This window comes from Triplophysa dalaica, chromosome 9, assembly GCF_015846415.1.
Source record: "Triplophysa dalaica isolate WHDGS20190420 chromosome 9, ASM1584641v1, whole genome shotgun sequence".
NCBI lineage: Eukaryota > Metazoa > Chordata > Actinopteri > Cypriniformes > Nemacheilidae > Triplophysa > Triplophysa dalaica.
In genome coordinates, this window is record NC_079550.1 from 23,210,521 (window position 1) to 23,230,279 (window position 19,759).

Genomic DNA, 19,759 nt, shown 5'->3' on the forward strand with positions numbered 1-19,759 from the left:
TCAATAACTGCACTAACTCAGCTACTGCACTCTAACTCATCTATTGCATTGCATCTATCGCATAACTAACTGCATCTACTCATCTATTGCACTATAGCTTCAATATCTGCACTAACTCATCTACTGCACTGTAACTGTATAACTGCATCTACTCATGTATTGCACCGTACCTTTAATAACTGCATTAACTCATCTACTTCACTGTAACCTTAATGACTGCATCAACTCATCTACTGCACTGTAACTTTAATAGCTAATGTCTATAATTAATGCACACTCAAGTCACTTGCACTATTGTATAGTCTATATTGTTATCTGTTCATAACCACCTGTACATTAATGTTCACAGTATATAGCCTTCTGTTTATATTGTTCATAGTACATACCGATTGTCATATTTTCATAGTACATGCCCATCGTAAATTATTTTCCTAATATTGTATTCTGTATTTATTAACACTGTATATCTGCACTTACTAATTGCACTTCTGGTTAGACCTAAACTACATTTCGTTACACTGTACTTGTATATGTGTAATGACAATAAAGTTGAATCTAATTAAAAAGGACTCAATAAGGAAAGGGTTAAGTTTATTTTTAAGAAAATTTCAGTTATTTAATATTTGTTACAGTGTCCCTTCTCACTTGGTAAATTACTCATTAAATTAGCAAAACTCTGTGTTTACTGGTTTAAACAGGTTTATTATCCTGGTCACTCATCTATGAAGATTTTCACCTCAAAGGTGCTTTATGTGGAATGAATCATACTTTTTTTGAGAGATGTTATATGAATAGAACATTTTTTGTAAATCAGTTGATGGATGATAATGGTCGACTTTAGTCCTTTTTAGAAATTTAGAAAATTGATATTGGATTTTTGTTAAAGGAATTCCCAGTGGTATCAAAATTATTCTGAAGGCAAGCAAACCTATAATTCTGTGTCTTAATACAATGACTCTATTTCATCAGAAGGGATTTTGATTTTAAGGACGAATTCAATAACCGTTTTGCTCTCAATCTTATTAATAGAAAGTGTGCTTCGTCTTTTTAATGGATGTCATTGTTCAATATATTAATTGGAATGTTGCCTGGTCTCTTCCACACAAAAATATATTATCAAACAAGATAAAGAAAATCACATTTAAAATATTACATAGATGTTATCCCTGTAATAGCATACTCAATAAATACGTGCAAAATACTGAAACAAAAAACATTCTGTAATATGGAAGAAACAATTATTCATCTTTTTTTGTGAATGTTTTTTATGATAAAGCTCTTTGGAATGATTTGTGTACCTATCTCTCAGGAAAACAAATGTCAGAATTGAAATATAATAATATAAAATATAATATCTCTAGTATTCAATATATTGTTAATCTTTTAATTTTGTTTAGTAAAAAACGTATTCACAAATGCAATGTTTTATGTCAAAAACTTCTACAGTCCTTTTTTTGGTTGATTTCAATGGCTATATTTTTTCTCCTTGATGGGCCTAGAAACATCAAACAATAATTAAAAAGTCTAAACTGCTCTCAATGTTTTATCTTATTTCATTCAAGTGTTTTGTTATTTTATTTTTTGTTTATTTGTTATTATTTGTTGTTTGACTTTGTTTTTTCTTCCTTGTTTGATTATGATTTTTGTGAAGTGGAACTATCAATAGTGTTCTCGATAGTTTCTGTGAGTTATTTGGTTTATTGGCATTCATAAAAAAAAGGATGTACGTCACTTCGTTTACTTCCGCGTTCAGAATAATGTGGATATTAGACAGGAACAGGAAACAGAGGGATGTACGTGTGTCTCATGTTTAACGAGTTTGATTTGCTCTTCGTTAGATGGCAGCACATCATCAGAGGAGCATCAGAGGTTTAGCTGCAGCATCCGCGTCCGAACCGAGCAGAAGCGAGCACGAGCACGAGCACAAGCACGAGCTCTGGTGTCATCATCACCGAGCCGAACACGAGCAGAAGCAGATACTTAGAGACGGATGGACGACATGAGCTGCTTGTGGATGCACGCGATCTTTCTGCCGGGATTCTTAGTGCTCCTCGGCTTTGAAGGTAAAGATGAACATCACAATCGTCACGCGCGTGTCCGTTTCGGTTTTCATATAAAACGGCTCGCGCAGTCGTGCTGTTTCATGTCGCTGTCATTCATAAGTTCATTCAGTCATGCGGTGATGTTTCACGACATTAGGCTTTTTTTTACTGATGGGTTAGTTAAGATCAGATGTTCCAGGAAGTGTCCATCTTTATTTAGACCTTCATGCACTGATGGTTACAATTGAGATTTATTGCAGACAGAAGTGGTTGTTGTGAATTCGTGTGTGTGTGTGTGTGTGTGTGTGTGTGAGAGAGAGGGCTAGAGAGAGAGAGAGAGAAGCTCAGCATCAGCAGCAACATCAGTACAGGTGATCAGTACACTTATAACAGTGATGTTCTGTTGACCGTGTCCTTGTAGGACCTTCTGAAGCTTTATTCGACTGAAGGATTGAGCTCATATCTTGCTTCTCTTATCAATCACACATCTCATTATGAGGAGCTGTTTGGTTAGATGTGTATTCATAAGCAGATGCCTGAGCTAAAACTCTGCTGTTGTTTTTCTTCTAATGTTATTGATGAGAGCACTTACATCCATTAGTAATATTGATTGGGCTGTCAGGATAGGACACACTCATTAGATTCACTGTAATTATGTCAGAAAACACAGAATTTAGGGTGGGATTTTGAACACAAATGTCAAATGAAGACTACTGTTACACACACGGATGGTCATAACAAGACCTTGCTGATGGAGTGGTGTACTTTACTATCCAACCCAAACGGCCCAAAAAAGTCTTTGTTATGTTTGTTTGTTTTTTCTAGTAACCTTACATTGTTATAATGTGCCATTTATTAATATTTATGCACGATTCTTCACTTATGCGTTGGTTTTGAATAGCTTAGCATTTTCAGAGCTTACAGACTTTACATAATTCTCTGGGATCAACAGTGAAAGTGATGGGCCAATCAGTGAAGTTGGACGTTTATCATCAAACCTTACATTAACTAACCTCTTGTTGTTTGCATGAGGACAAATATTGACAGTGATGATGACGGCCTTCTCAGAAAATAGTGTGAATTTTTTAAGAAATGCCCCAATTGTATGAAAGAATTGCGAAAGAAAAAGGGAAAGCTAGCACAAAAGCAGGTTGGAGTTGGGTATACATAAGCTAATACAGATCTTCAGAAGTCGTTATACACAAACAGCACTTTGGATACGGTTAGCACATACCGCCTATACGTGCTACACCACTGCTCTGAGAGGAACTAATGCAGGAGCAGTGACCAATGATTGACTGTCCGTGCCTGCGCTGTACGGGCCATTAGAGGTCTCTGTGAGTCAGGTCAGCAGGTTCATGAGAGATCCGTCATGCAGGGTTTCCCTGAACCTCACAGCCATGCAACAGAAAAGAAGAGCTCAGCTGACGCAGTGACGTCTTCTCTATACTCACCCACACACAAATGAAAGGGGTAGTTCACCTACAAATGAAACTTCTGTCATCATTTACTCAACCTGCTCCTCTAATAAACCCGTATGGTGTAGTGTACAAGGGGACACTCTAGTACACTACACAGGTAAGACATCACAGCAGATAGTGAAGAATGTGAGAAAAGAACTAAAGCACAAACTGATCTTGGTCATTCTCCATTAGAACAGTTGGTTGTTGCGGTGAAGTCTTATCAAATATAACCCAATATTGAAAGTCCGTCATTGATTTGTGTGGCGTGCAGAGCTGCAGCAATTATTCATTCCAGTCAGGCAGCGTTTGCTTTGATGGCTGCAGAGGAGAACAGAGGCGGAATGAATTCTACTGATTCCACTCGCCGCTCCATCTATTGACTTTCAGTACAGCTCCTGTTCCGGGGTTTGGGGTGGAGCGGAGGTTAGAGATCCCATGCTACCTCATTATGTCTCTGAGCTTCAAACCTTCTTAATTCTTGGAAATTGTTCATTGTACAGTGGATGTATTTCTATGCAGAATTCTGATATTACAAAATGTTTTTTTTTTTTAAATCACAATCTGAAGCCGTAATAGTTGTGTACAATAGGCTACACTGTATAGAAAATTCATTTAAACTTCAATTATATTAAACTGATCATTACAAAGCTGAAAATGTTGAAAAATTTGACATATTTCTACAGTGTAGGAGTGATTATGATCATTTACATCATAATCATTTATATTATTTTGCCCTTCGTCCCTTCGTTCAAAAAAAAAAATGTGGGTTTTGTTCAGTAGCTCATAGGACTCATTGTGATGTTCAGAGTCAAACTCTGTGTAAACGGCTGACTTCAGTACTTTCACGCCAAATATGATTCAGAATTTTACTGTTGTTGAAATGAAATGAAAGCTGAATCCAGATGTTGAAATCAGTCAGAAATCTCTCAGCTGAATCCACCGTACAGAAGAGTAAATGAATAACTCGTGGTTCATTCTAATGCTAACTGTAGAAATGACAGAACTCCTGGAGTTTTCATCTTAACCCATGTCTCATTTTCATGCCTTCATTTGGCTGATCATATTTTAAGCTAACCCTTCTAGATCAATTGGCTGGAATTTGAAAGGTGTCATCCTTTGAAGTTGGTTGATACTGTTAACATAATGGGTAAAAACATCCCGAGAGAGAGAAACATATAGAGATTTCAGATTTGTATTTGTCACATTCGGTTACACAACATTTTGTGTAATGTCAGTCTGCTAAACTCTATAGACTGGGCAAAGTTGCGTTTTAAAATAACACCTTTTAGGAGAAGAATAGCAAGAGACAAATGGAGAAACTGACACTACTCTGCACCAGCAATGCAAATGTAGAATATTTGTCATGCAAGAATTGAATTGAAATTGAGACGATCCGTTTATAAGTAATGAATTGAATGAACCCGAGTGGACACTGTGGAGTCACTTGATAGACATTTCCAGGCTGATTGTGTTTCAATCATCTGTGGTTTGTAACCAAATAGCGTCAGAAACTTTGGGTCCCTCTTGTTCAGTCCTGTTCTTCACAGCTCAACCAATAAAGCTACTTTCAGACTGTCACTTCAATCCTATTTTTGGCCAGATCCGATTGAAATCCGATCATATTTAGCAAGTGTGAACAGCAAAAAATCACATGAATCCGACATTCAAACAGGGTTTGAAATCCTGAAATTTTTGGAAATCCCATTCAGTCTGACCGCTCAGATCGGATTTGAGTAGCTTTTGTCTTACGTTACGTTCTCGCACCACGTGAAACACCACGTTGAACTGTAAGCACTTCAGACGTCTTTGCAGATATAAAGCTGTTATGTTGTGAGGAGAAATGTCCTAAAAATTACAGTATTACTGACAGCAGTTTGCAAGTAATTTAATGTAGATTCACATTTATGTTATTAACTGGCAACAGTTTGTTCAAAGATAAATGAACATTAAACATTAACAAGTCGTTATCCTTTCAGAAAAAATAATAATATAATATAAAATAATATAGTATAAAATAGCCCTGCGATGGGTTGGCACTCCATCCAGGGTGTATCCTGCCTTGATGCCCGATGACTCCTGAGATAGGCACAGGCTCCCCGTGACCCGAGGTAGTTCTGATAAGCGGTAGAAAATGGAATGGAAGGGAATGGAATAGTATAAATTATGATGATTTTTCTTTACATAAAAAATTTGAAAATAACAGCCTCATGCAAAGCATTCTGGGAACCAAAATTAGGAAAAAAACAGAATGTGGATTTCTGGTTCCCAGAATACTTTGCATGAGGCTGTTATTTTCTAATTTTTTATGTAAAGAAAAAGACGTATTAATGTTTATTATTAATTTATCTTTTAACACCTTTTCATTACATTTAAAGAAAGATACATTTTCTTTTTAATTGTATTTTATATTCCTTAATGCTTTAGTTTCAAAAATGAAATTGCTGTTAATTTGCTCACCCAAGTCCCCCAGTACTCCCAGGATGTGGGTGGCATTGTTTTCTCAATTAGATATTTACGAAGCTATATTGTTGATATTTAAGTTAAATGAATAGAAGTCAAACATGCTAACCCATTCAGCACAAAAGTAATCCCTGCCCTGTGACTTTAAAATGGCGTCTTTTAAAGAGAATCAATTGTGGTCTGTGCAAGAAACTGAACACTATATCATAGATATGGATATTCTAGCGTGTTCATGTGGGCACTTAGAAGGTCAGATCTTTTGAAGTTTCTGGAGGGAGATGAACAGCCATTTTCGTAAATATTCCTCTTTAAATCATACACATTGAATGCAGTATTAAAAACAACATAGTTTTTCCCTTATCTGAGACCTTCCTGCAGGTTTTTAAAAGGGCAGAAAACGTGTTTTGGAACACAACCTATCGTGTGCACTGTGGTTGTGGACTGCTGATAGTAAAATTGTAAATAACATTCTGTTTCTTGGAAAGATTGATCAAATCACTTTATAAGATGTAAATCGTTATGAGCCCAGGGAATTACTTTTGTAGTGACTGTAGCAGTTCTTCGAGACTTTCAAAGATGTGGTGTCTCAGGATGTGCATTTCTTAAAGCGCAGTAGGGCGTTCCTAACCGTTCCTTACCGTTCATTACCGTTCTCTCCACTTATTTGAATTGTGAGAGCGGGTGTAACAAACTGACTTTCTGCAAATCTCATATTAATCTTGAGTACCTATAGAGTAGTATTGCATACTTCATATTTTCGATGAGTATTTAATTTAATCACATTTATAATATGAACTGTTGCAATACATTTACATTTAGTCATTTAGCAGACTGTTTTATCCAAAGCGACTTACAAGTGGGGTAGGTAATGGAAGCAATTGGGACAGCACAAGTACAACAAAAGCATAAGTGCCATCAAAAAGAAGACTGGTCTCATATAACCTAACACATTATACAGAATCATTCATTCATACTTTTTTTTTTTTTATGGGTAGAGAAGAAAAGAGTAGAGAAGAAAATAGAGTAGGAACAGATCAGTAAGATGTTGGCGGAAGAGCTGTGTTTTCAGGTTTTTCTTAAAGATGGCTACAGAATCTGCAGATCTTGTAGCAGTGGGCAGATCATTCCACATAGGTGGAACAGATCCGGAGAAGGTGCGCGAGAGAGATTTTTTACCTTTATGGGATGGCACCACAAGACTCCGTTCGTTTGCAGAGCGTAGGGATCTGGCGGGTACATATGTCTGTATTAGGGAGTGAAGATAAGGTGGTGCCGAACCAGTGGTGGTCTTGTAGGCCAGGAGCAGAGTCTTGAATTTGATGCGAGCGACTATAGGGAGCCAATGTAGCTTAATGAGTAGAGGAGTGACGTGTGCTCTCTTCGGTTCGTTAAAGATAACTCTTGCTGCAGCATTCTGGATCATCTGTAGAGGTTTGGTTGTGCAAGCTGGAAGTCCATCCAGAAGCGCATTGCAGTAGTCCAGTCTGTACAGGACTAGAGCCTGCACTAGGACTTGCGTAGCATGCTCTGATAGGAAGGGTCTAATTTTCCTGATATTGTAGAGGATGAATCTACAGGACCGGGCGGTGCTGGCAACTTGATCCGTGAAGTTGAGCTGATCATCGATCACCACTCCCAGGTTTCGTGCCTTTCTGGAAGGTGTGATGGTTGATGAGCCCAGTTGAATGGAAAGGTTGTGATGAGTCTTTGTATCAGCCGGGATTACAAGCAGTTCTGTTTTTGAAAGGTTCAGCTGTAGGTGATGGCCGTTCATCCAGAGCGAGATGTCGGCTAGGCAGGCTGAGATGCGTGCAGAAACAGTCGGATCATCTGGGCGAAAAGACAGGTAGAGTTGTGTATCATCCGCATAGCAGAGATAGGAAAAGCCATGTTTCCTAATGACAGAGCCAAGGGATGTCATGTATACAGAGAATAGCAACAGACCAAGCACTGAGCCCTGAGGGACACCTGTGTCGAGATGTTGGGACTCAGACACCTCACCCCTCCAAGATACTCTAAATGACCTACCCGAGAGGTAAGACCTGAACCATTGTAGCACCGTTACGGAGACCCCCATTGCCTTGAGAGTGGACAAGAGAATGTGATGGTTAACAGTGTCAAAGGTGGCAGATAGATCCAGTAGGATGAGAACAGATGAGTTAGAGGAAGCTCTTTCTAGTCTCAGGGCTTCAATAACAGAGAGCAGCGCAGTCTCAGTGGAATGACCGCTCTTGAACCCAGACTGGTTGCTGTCCAGGAGGTTGTTCTGGGTGAGGAAGGATGAGAGCTGGTTACATACAATACGTTCTAGAGTTTTAGCAGCGAAGGGAAGTAGGGATACCGGTCTGTAGTTTTCTAACAGTGCAGTATTGATTGTCCACAATACACATTGTGGACAATCAATCATTTCAATTAGATTCCAATCGGTAATGCACAAAAATCTGATTTGAACAAAGGGTTATGTTTTGTTTCCACCAAACGCGAATGAAGCATTAAGCGCGAGGGATTTACATGTTAAGTCAATGCTAAGACGCGATAGGACATCCTGCAGCGCACATTGAATATTTCGAGGGTTAACCAATCAGGAGCTTGCTCTAGTAGTGACGTAGTTATGTCGTAGTAAGCGGAGGCAGAAATCCGAAACAAAATGGAGGACAAAATATTTGTTGCTGTATGTGGATACCTGGAGCTGTATGACACATCTTACTTTTGTAGAAACAGGAATAAAAAAGATCATGCTTGGAAGAGACTGAGTGAGGAGGTCGGACAATCTGGTAACTTGTGAATGACGCTCTTTGCTCAATTTAAGCTCTATACATATATATATATATTTATACGAGACTGGAGCCACCTGGCAGAAGACCCTCCTATGATGCGAATTCACGTCTATTCTGAAAAGAGTGGAGCAAGTCGTGTTTGGTGTGAATGCTCTCTAAGAGCACAGCGATGGATGACATAGGCCATTGTGAGAGAAGTTCTGTAAAACATCATCATCATCATCCCTCTTGAGCTTTCATAATATTATTATCATAGAAATACAGAAATATAAAGAGCGTCCGTCTAAGAATAAGTTTCATCTGAATACTGATGTGTAAACTCAGTGTCATCATCATGTGATCAGTGTTGAGTGTCAGAAATAATCTGAACGTTAAACCAAGTCAAAAGCATTAGGTCTTTGAATGTCCATGAAGGTCTTTGTGTGGTTAAAACCTCCTGAAATGAAGATATCATTGGGACGGGACAGGACGGCGAGTTGACTTTCAGTTGTCATGGCAACCATTTCAAATATAGTGCAGTGGGAGCGTATGACACACACGAGGACTCTTCATCTACTTCGTCCTGAGTCTTTCATCATCCTGATGTTGTCTCGTCCTTATGGGATGTTAGGCCTGTGTGGATGTATTGTCAAATATTCTCATTAGTATTTTAATGCCTTAATACAGGGCGGGGCTTATAACACAAAGGGGTTGGCTACTAATCCCTTCTACTGTAAGATCTCTCCTGTCTGTCTGTCTCTCCTGTCTGTCTGTATGTCTCTCCTATCTGTCTCTCATGTCTGTCTGTCTGTCTGTCTGTCTCTCCTGTTTCTCCTTTCAGTCTCTCTCTCTTTCTGTCTCTCCTGTCTGTATGTCTGACTGTCTCTCTGTTTGTCTCTCTGTCTGTCTGTCTGAGCTATTACCCGTTACAGTTTCACAGTAGAGTTGAACAAACAAAACAGACTTGCTCCTTCACATTATTTTCTTCAATCTCTATGAGTTTCTTTCTTCTGCAGAACACAAATGAAGATGTTTTGAAAAACAACACTGAACTCCATTGACTCAGAACCACAGAAACATTTCTCAAAATATCTTCTTTTGTGTTCCACTGAAGAAAGAGTCATATACAGGTTTACAAACACATGAGGTAAAAGAGGCATGATGACAGAAGTTGTTGAGAATCTTTCATTACTGACACATATCAGCCTATTCATGTCTGAAGGAGAACATGAGTTCTGTGGTTCTTCTCATAGACTTGTAGTGCGCTTCTCAATGACCTTCAGACACCAAACTACAAGCAACATTCACACCACTGCATTCTAATGGTTTTGTCATCTTTCTGTTTAATCTCCGAGTGTTCTCCTCTTGTCTTCAAATGTCTTTCTCGTCTTGGCCTGTTAGATCCCGTTTGCTTGTTTATTTTTTAGACAACTGATCATGGAATTACCCGTTTAAACTCTTTAGGACTACACCAACAAAAACACAGACCCATTTTCTTCAACCTCAAATATCTGTCCAGAAATAAAAAGTAATGTTGGCAATGAAGCACCTTTAGAAATCATTGATGTGTTACATCAACCCCCTCTCACACACTTAACACTCATTTTGTTTAGATTGAGAACACATACAACAGAGCCGTTCATTATTCAGTGTTTAAACAATCCATCTTTAGTCGTCTCATGAGATTCGTCAGAGGGTTCCCTAAATCTGAATCCTAACCAACCTTCATATCCTTTAGACCACTGGTTCTCAAACACGGCCCCCTTTGTGTAGAGTGCATCGCTTTGCTCCATCACATATATACACTTATCATCTTAAACTTAGCCTTTTAATTGAAACAAAAACTAATTCTGTTACACAATGCTGGGTTGCTGGTCTTATTTATATCATGTTTGATTGGATATCATTTATGATACATTTCAGATTATGCCAAAAAATCTGTCCCCCCTGGATCCATCTTGGTTCCCAGGTTTGAAAACCACTGCTTTAGACTCTGCTTTTTTCTTTGTGAAATTAATATTTGCACTGTTTGTGCTTCATGTACGGGCTCTGTCCTATCTCTCTCTATCTCTTTCTCTCTCCCTCTCTGCCCTTCTACATCTCAGCGGGTTTGTAAACCAATTGAAATCTAATTTGCGGTGAGCATTAGTGAATAATTGATGTGTTGTCGGGCATTTGTACACGACTATTGAAGCACATCGACAAGCCGAAACACTTTCAGTCTCAGTGTTGTGCTGCAGACACATGTTGAGCTTTAAAGCGTCTGACTAAATCAAACACCAGTGAGATGTCTCAGAAGTCTTGAGTTCATACACATAACGACATATGCAGACAAACAGTGATCTGTTCAAGCAGAAACACAGAGCCTGTGGCTGAATGGACAACGCTCTGCACATACTGTTTAAAAGTTGCATCTGCGCTTCTGACGACCAGAGTTTGAATCCTACCTTCCCTCTCTCTTCCCTCTTGCTTCCTGTTTGTCTCAACTAAAAAAAAAAGAAACACAGAGTGACCTGTGGCACATGTACTTGATTCTGACTTTATCATCGTATTACTGCTTGTCATAAATCCTATAAATCTGTGAATTTCATATCAAACTGTAATACAGAAAACCCTCTCAATCCAGTGGTCTGTCTATTCTGCTTTCATTCAACTTATTCAACACATGATGTCTAGTTAATTGGTTGTGTGGTTGGTTATTATGTTGACTTGATTTCTAAGTTGTCTGCTCTGATAACTGACTTCAATGTGATTTGTATTCTTTTTGTCAATGTAGCCATAGGTGAAGTAAGTTTCTGCTTTAGGTTAATACATGTACAAGTGTGTAAGATTGGCATACCAAACAGTGAAACATTGCGATGGACGATGATATCACCCTGCGGCATTATTAACTCATTCCCCGCCAGCCTTTTAAAAAAAATTGACAGCGTACGCCAGCGTTTTTTTACATTTTCACCAAACTTTAATGGTTCACAGTAAACCGCTTTAAAACAAAAGAAACCGTATTCTTCTATCTTCATTTGTTCATTTTTTTATCACTCCGTAGATGTGGGTAGGTTTCTTAAAAAATGCATCACTTTGGTTAAACAGCTTAGATAATTAACGTTTTTTGTCAAAGATTCCGCCCAGATTTCACTCAGAACAATCATTAAAAACCGATTAAACATATATGTTCTTGGTTCTGGGATTCTGTACTTTTCTCAAAGGTGTGTAACAGCGCCACCTGCTGTACAATAGTACAAACACTGATTGCTGAAATAACTCGTCTTTGGTTGGGAACCGTTTTTTTTAAATGGCGAGATAACTCGTCAATGGCGGTGAAAGAGTTAAGTGAGACACGAGCTGCACAGAGACACGTATCTTCTTTATACAACACGGGCTGCGCAGACACAACTCTTCTAAATACAACGCAGCTGTGCAGACATTGGTCTTCTTTATACAACACAGCTGCGCAGATATGCTTCTTTATACAACAAGGCTGTGCAGACACGCGTCTTCTATATACAACACGGTCTGTGCAGACACGCGTCTTCTTTATATAACACGGGCTACGCAGACATGCATCTTCTTTATACAATAGGGCTGCGCAGACACGCGTTTTCCATATACAACACAGGCTGCGCAGACACACGTCTTCTTTATACAACACTGCTGCTCAGACACAAGTCTTCTAAATACAACACGGCTGCACAGACTACCTCTTCATTACTCAAAACAGGCTGCACTGAGAGTCACGTGGCGAAAGTAAAACAATTATTGGAATCAAGATGCCAGCTCAACATCATCATATCTGTCAACCTTCGGCGATGGACGATGGCATCGTCTACCCTCCCAACCCTAGTGTAAGATGAACAATGTTTCTCACAGATACAATAATGCAGAAGAACAGTATCGACTCTCAGTGCCGTTGAGTTCACAAATAGCCTTGATAAGCACAGAACTCATTTATATGCTAATTCTCTAAAGCAACATGACATGGATTAACTACTATGAAAATCCTCAATCATTCAGCTGTCGGAACTCGTGGCTTCACTGCTGCTGTGATACAGTGCTTTGGTCTAGTGTTGTATTTTAGTGATGTGATTCTGCTGATATGATCTGATGCTGTGATTCTGCTGATGTAATTCACTGATATGATCCAGTGCTGTAGTTCAGTGATGTGATCCGGTACTGTGATTCTGCTGATGTGATCTGGTGCTGTGATTCTGCTGATGTGATTCACTGATGTGATCCGATGCTGTGATGCATGCAGTGCTGTGATACAGTGATGTGATCCGGTACTGTGATTCTGCTGATTTGATCCGGTGCTGTGATTCTGCTGATGTGATTCACTGATATGATCCGATGCTGTGATGCATGCAGCGCTGTGATTAGGGCTGCAACTAATGATTACTTTAATAATCGATTAATCTGTCGATTCTTTTTTCGATTAATCAATGAATCGGATAAAAACAATAACCAAGAAAAGCATTCATTTCCAACCCTTTATTCAAAAACAGAACTAAAATCTTTAGAAAGTGCACAAACATGTTGCTCCTTGAACATCCCTGAGGTGTTATAATAATAATAAAATAAAATAAAAATGGACTAACACAAAAAACATACACATGTATGCTTTACATATGCCAAATATATAGACTTTTTTTAAAATAAAAGTGCCACCTGAGCTGCCAGAACAATAAATAATTTATAAAAAATAAAGAACAATACAAATCAGAAAATTTAACAGGATTTGTTTGAATGTAAGAACTTGTTCTCTACACTAGACTGCAGACGCACACACTCGCAGACGCACACACTCGCAGATGCACACAAACGCAAACACACACACTTTTGCAGATGCACACACTCACAAACTCTCACACTGACAAACACACACACAAACTCTCTCAAGTTCACTTGAAGCTTATTCATTCAATTATTAACATCATTGTAGGAAGTGCAAGCTTCATTTATACACCACATTTAAACACAGCTTAAGATGACCAAGTGCTATAAAAGAACTTTAAAATTAAATTAAAAAGTACAACACACACAAATATATTTGTCAATAATAACCTATATGGGACAATGCACAGAATATACACTGCAAAAATTGCTTTTCTAACTTAGTAGTTTTGTCCTGTTGTCAGTCCAAATATTAAAAAAAATCTTAAATCAAGAAACATTTACTAGACACATGAACTAGCATAAGAAATTATGTCTTGTTTTCTGAAAAAACACCTCAAATTAAGTGATTGTTTGCCTAAAACAAGAAAAAATATCTGGCAATGGGGAACGAAAAATAATCTTAATGAGATATAATTTCAAACAGAAGTTTTAAGCATCACTTAATTTTCTTGTCTAGTAATCTTGATTTACGATTTTTTAGATATTTGGACTGGAAATTAGACAAAATTACTAAGTAAGTTTTGCAGTGTAGCTATACATGACAACAGATTGATAAATGAATGGTCCAAAAAAGGCTAGTGAATAAAAACGTGTCTTTATTCTTGCAATGCAAAGTGCAAAGTAACTATACCAGCCCTGCTTTACTACTGTTATTAACCAGCTAATGCTAACTTGTCATGCTTGTCAAGCTGGATAACGAGTAAACACCAGCACCAGGGACATTACGTTCTTCACTTCAAAACGGAACAAAAGTAGGATTCTGTAGTGACATAACCTGCTGTTGAACTCCCTTCCTCCTCATCACAGACTCAAACATGTTTGAGTTTCAGGTGCTGGATCATTGCCGTGGTGCTCCCGTGCCATGTCGCTTTTGCATATTTTGTAGTTAACACAGTTTTTCCTGTTTATTAAGTGTGAAATGCTCCCGCACCTTGGATGACTTGGGTTGCGCGGATGTCTCTGCCTCGGCCATGTATCTTTCCTCTACCTTCGCTTGTTTTTTTATTTTTGCTCCGCCCTGTCTATGAGGCGCCGAACTCTGCTAGCATTAGTGCGCGAGAGAGACCGAGTGTGTTCACTCCGCTCCGAGCTCAAATATATATATAATTTTAAATTAATCAAACGTCTCCGTGCCGCGCGGCACAACGAATCGATTATGAAATTCGTTGCCAACATTTTAGTAATCGATTTTTATCGATTTAATTGATTCGTTGTTGTAGTCCTAGCTGTGATACAGTGAAGTGACTGGTGCTGTGAATCTGCTGATGTGATCCGATGCTGTGATGCATGCAGTGCTGTGATACAGTGAAGTGACTGGTGCTGTGAATCTGCTGATGTGATCCGATGCTGTGATGCATGCAGTGCTGTGATACAGTGAAGTGATCCGGTGCTGTGATTCTGCTGATGTGATCCGATGCTGTGATGCATGCAGTGCTGTGATACAGTGATGTGATCCGGTGCTGTGATCCAGTTCTGTGATTCACTGATTTGATCCAGTGCTGTGATACAGTGTTGTGATACAGTGTTGTGATCCGTTGCTGTGATTCTGCTGGTGTGATTTACTGATGTGATCCAGCATGTAATTCAGTGATGTTATCCAGGCTGTGATTCACTGATGTGATCCGGTACTGTAATGCCGTGCTGTAATTCAGTGATGTGATTCACGGATGTAATCCGGTGCTTTGATTCAGTTATGTGATCTACTTACAGTATGTGATCTACATTTACATTTACATTTAGTCATTTAGCAGTAGGGTTAGGGTTAGTAGGGCTAAGTTATTCGCAATCTCGCACGCGAAATGTCCGTCTGTCCAACACTACACAGAGCTCGCACGCACACAACACGCGAGCTCGCGCTTAATAGAGTGACGATGGCGGAGAGAACCAAACTTTCTAAAGTCTGGTTACATTTTACTCGAGTGGATGCAGATAATGCCCGTTGCAACAAGTGCAACAAGACTTTTGCTTGTAAGAGCGGAAACACAAGTAATCTGGCTAAACATATCTCTAAAGTGCATTATGTGCAGACTGATAAATGCAAAGTTTTCGACTGCCTGCTAGCTAATAGTTCATCATCCACGTCCTCAGGTACGTATGCTAGCCTAGCAGTCTTCCTAAATAACACAGACATAACCATTGCATAAGATTTCTTTAAATTAGTATGTAATAATTTAATAAACACACATCACATAAAAAAATAGCCTACATATAAATCCGCAGTAGCCTAAATAAATCTTAAACATAAAAAATGCTTTCACAGTACTGCATTTAAAATGGATGAATAATAATAAATTATGCTGAAGAAATTATAAAGCAGAGCTTACCTAAAAAAATAATTTGTAGCGATGAAATACATAAACTTTTTTGTGTTTGTGTGTTTATACATATTATGTCCCTATTTAGCATAAGTACTAAATGCACAAACACACAAATGAAGGAAATATGTGCTGCACTACACACATCATCACAAAAGAGAAGATTTCCAGCCACAACACATAATTGGAATACCATTTCTTTATTATTATTAAACAAAAACAACAAAAAACACAAACAAATTTAGGACCACATGCATTTTATTTTAATTCTCTATGAATAATAGGCGGGTATCAGTCATCTTTTACCTGCATTAAGATATGTTAGGTCAACGAATGTAAAGAATAAGAATGTTTTAAATTGTGAAAAAAGCTCCAGCTTTAGTTTTGTCTTTCATAAAATGAACACAACAAAAAGTACCGATAAGAGTACCGTTAAAGTACCGGATCGTTAAGTGGTATCGATAAAAGTAGTAGTACCGTTAAAACCTTAACGATACCCATCCCTATTTAGCAGACACTTTTATCCAAAGCGACTTACAGGTGGGGTAGGCAATAGAAGCAATTGGGACAGCATAAGAACAACAAAAGCATAAGTGCAATCAAAAAAAAGAAGACTGGTCTCATATAATCTAACACAGTATATAGAAACATTCATTCATTCAATCATTCTTTTTTTTTCTGTTGCTTTGATACATTGATGTGATGCAGTGCTGTGATCCAAAGATGTGATCCAGTGGTGCAAATTAGTGATGTGATCCGGTGCTTTGATTCAGTTATTTGATCCACGATGTAATCCAGTGTGTAATTCACTGATGTGATCCGGTACTGTGATGCAGTGCAGTGATTCAGTGATGTAATCCAGTGTGTAATTCACTGATGTGATCCAGTGCAGTGATTCACTGATGTGATCCAGTGCTGTGATTCACTGATGTGATCCAGTGCTGTGATTCACTGATGTGATCCAGTGCTGTAATTCACTGATGTGATCCAGTGCTGTAATTCAGTGATGTGATCCGGTACTGTGATGCAGTGCTGTAATTCACTGATGTAATCCAGTGCAGTAATTCACTGATGTGATCCAGTGCAGTGATTCACTGATGTAATCCAGTGTGTAATTCACTGATGTGATCCAGTGCAGTGATTCACTGATGTGATCCAGTGCTGTAATTCACTGATGTGATCCAGTGCTGTAATTCACTGATGTTATCCGGTACTGTGATGCAGTGCTGTAATTCACTGATGTGATCCAGTGCAGTGATTCACTGATGTGATCCAGTGCTGTAATTCAGTGATGGGATCCAGTGATATAATTCAATGATGTTATCCGGTGCTTCGATTCAGTTATGTGATCTATTTACAGTATGTGATCCGTTGCTGTGATATAGTGATGTGATCCGGTGCTGTGATTCACTGATGTGATACGGTGCTTTGATTCAGTTATGTGATCAACTGATGTGATTGCGTACTGTGATTCAATGATGTGATCCGGTGCTTTGATTCAGCGATGTGATCTGGTTCTGTGATTCTTAGACTCAAACATAAGTGAATTCAGATTAACCTAAAAATGGATGACACTAAATCGATTATTTTCCACATCCTTGTAGAACAGCAGTGGATTTTAAGAACCAGATGAAATCTTTTTCACATTTGTAATCTAGTTCACTCTTGAGATGAAGCACAGTTTCAGGTTCTATTAATGCTGACCTGATTCTTCACCTGAAACACACACACACACACACACACACTGTTTCCTCTTGATAAAATATCTTACCCTTGGAATCTCTAGATCACCCATATATTCCTCTCTCTCTCTCTCTCTCTCTCCCCCTCTCTCTGGTAATTGTTAATGGTTGTGTTGGACTTTACATTGCCTGACATGCTTCATTTTCTTATCTAAATTGGGTTATGGTATTCACTGTTGACTCATTATATAACAGGTCAGTAGAAATGACTAGAACAGATCAGAACAGTTGAATAGTTTTTTCAACTCTTGGCTTTATCTGAGATGTAGAGTTTGTCACATTTGAACACCGGCTCTTCGTCTTGTGTCAGACAGAGGGATTGAAAGTCTTTTTTTATTTGTCGTGGTCTCATCTGTTGTCACTCATGTCGTCTGGCAGCTGTCCCTCACACGTCAAACTCTAACCCAGGTACAGTCCACCAAAGGTACTCAGTGTAAAATCATTACTCTGCTCTTTTCTGATGAGTGTTGTGTGTTTTATCTAGTTCGTTTGAATGAAAGTGAAGATTGTGGTTGTGGTCAGTTGTGAGTGACAGGAGATCAGGCAAACATTTATTGTTCAGCATATACATGTTACAGTAAAGCGCACTTGATTGTGTTTGTGTGTGTGTTTGCGCCTGCATTCATTTACAGAACAAGACAAATTTTGTGCAGTTAATTCAGTCCATGTACGGATGAATCAGTCTTTTTTTGGTCAGAATAGTTTACAGTTACACCGTTTGACTGTTAAGTGTGTGTCAGTTTGTTGATACACTTACACATAAAACCGAGTTTGCTTTTTAAACATCTTTGACCCTCACAAGTAGTTCTTAAATAGCTTGTAGTTGACTTTGAACTGCCAGTGGAGGATAGTAAAATGATGCCTGATCTGATTTCAAACACTCAGCTGTCTGTCATATGAGAGACTAAAGAGCGTCTGAGATTGTGAGTTACCGTCAGCCGCTCATGTTACATCCTTGTATTTACCAGAAATGAGCTTGGACTGTTACTCAAACTTACTGCAGACGTGACACAGAACACGCCCCACAGGTCTTTGTTACTTGACGTGTATTTCTGTCAGTCTGACACACATAACCCTGTCATGGACATTTCTTTGCTCAATGTTCATTTCATGCTCGCTGGCTTTCAGAACTCTTTTACAGCTCAAAGGGACATGATGAGACTTTATTGCACTTGTATTTAACAACTCTTTTATATGTTTATACATGATGTCATGGTTTACAGTCATGTCCTGTAGTGTGTTGTTGTCAGTGATGTCACACTGTAGTGTTCATGCACACACACTGAAGGTAAATTAGAGACTAAATGAATGGGACGTGTGTGAATCCTTCAAAGAAATCAAATGTTAAAAAAACACCTGAACATTGTCAATGTTGTGAAGGTCACAGTGAATTTAAATGAACTTTTATTCTTTCATTTATTTGTGTAGTTAATGCTGTTTGATATTGTGTTCAGTAGCGTTGTTAACCACCACGCAAATGCGTAGGGCCCTGCAAGCTTGGGGGCCTCCTAGTGGCTACAAGCGGTACAATCATTTGACGCTTCATTTAGACACTCAGATATACGTAATGAAGCGCACGTATCAAAGTGGTGCTCAAAAATAAAAGATATCAAAAGAAAATAAATCTAATACTCATTTTATGAATATAGCAAAACAATGCTATGAAAAGAAGCATTAAAAGAAGAATCTTGCACCTTTTACTTTCTTATACTTCTATATATCTATAGCCAAAACCATTCTGTATTATTCTGAATAACACAAAGGACACTTTTTCATCCCAAAACCAAGGTGGTTTATTCTTATAACAAACTGAAGTGAATGTTGTGCTGTTATGTGGTTCAACGTCAAATAAATCCAGATTATATTTGTCTCATTAATTCATTTACTCATTATTACTGTGCAGTTCGAACAAAAATGTTAGGACATGTGTGGAGGGCCTCAGGTCTTGAATTTGCTTGAGGGCGGGACTTTATTTGGATGGGCACACCATGTGGCCAATCACATGGGAGGACAGATTAGGATAATAACACTATGTGAAAGAAGGAAGGGCGAACACGATCCGATGATAGCGAGTGTAGGGGTACAGGCCAG

At 38.6% G+C, this 19,759-nt stretch overlaps 1 protein-coding gene across 1 annotated transcript in view; it reads left to right on the plus strand.

Annotated features, from left to right (window-relative positions):
* Window positions 1–1,888: 1,888 nt before the first annotated feature.
* lsamp (limbic system associated membrane protein) overlaps window positions 1,889–19,759 on the plus strand; it is a 112,487-nt gene continuing 94,616 nt past the window's right edge. Inside the window, exon 1 of the mRNA XM_056757250.1 lies at window positions 1,889–2,063. Coding sequence (XP_056613228.1) covers window positions 1,991–2,063 — 73 coding nt within the window. The 5' untranslated portion in view covers window positions 1,889–1,990. The remainder of the gene's footprint in view (window positions 2,064–19,759) is intronic.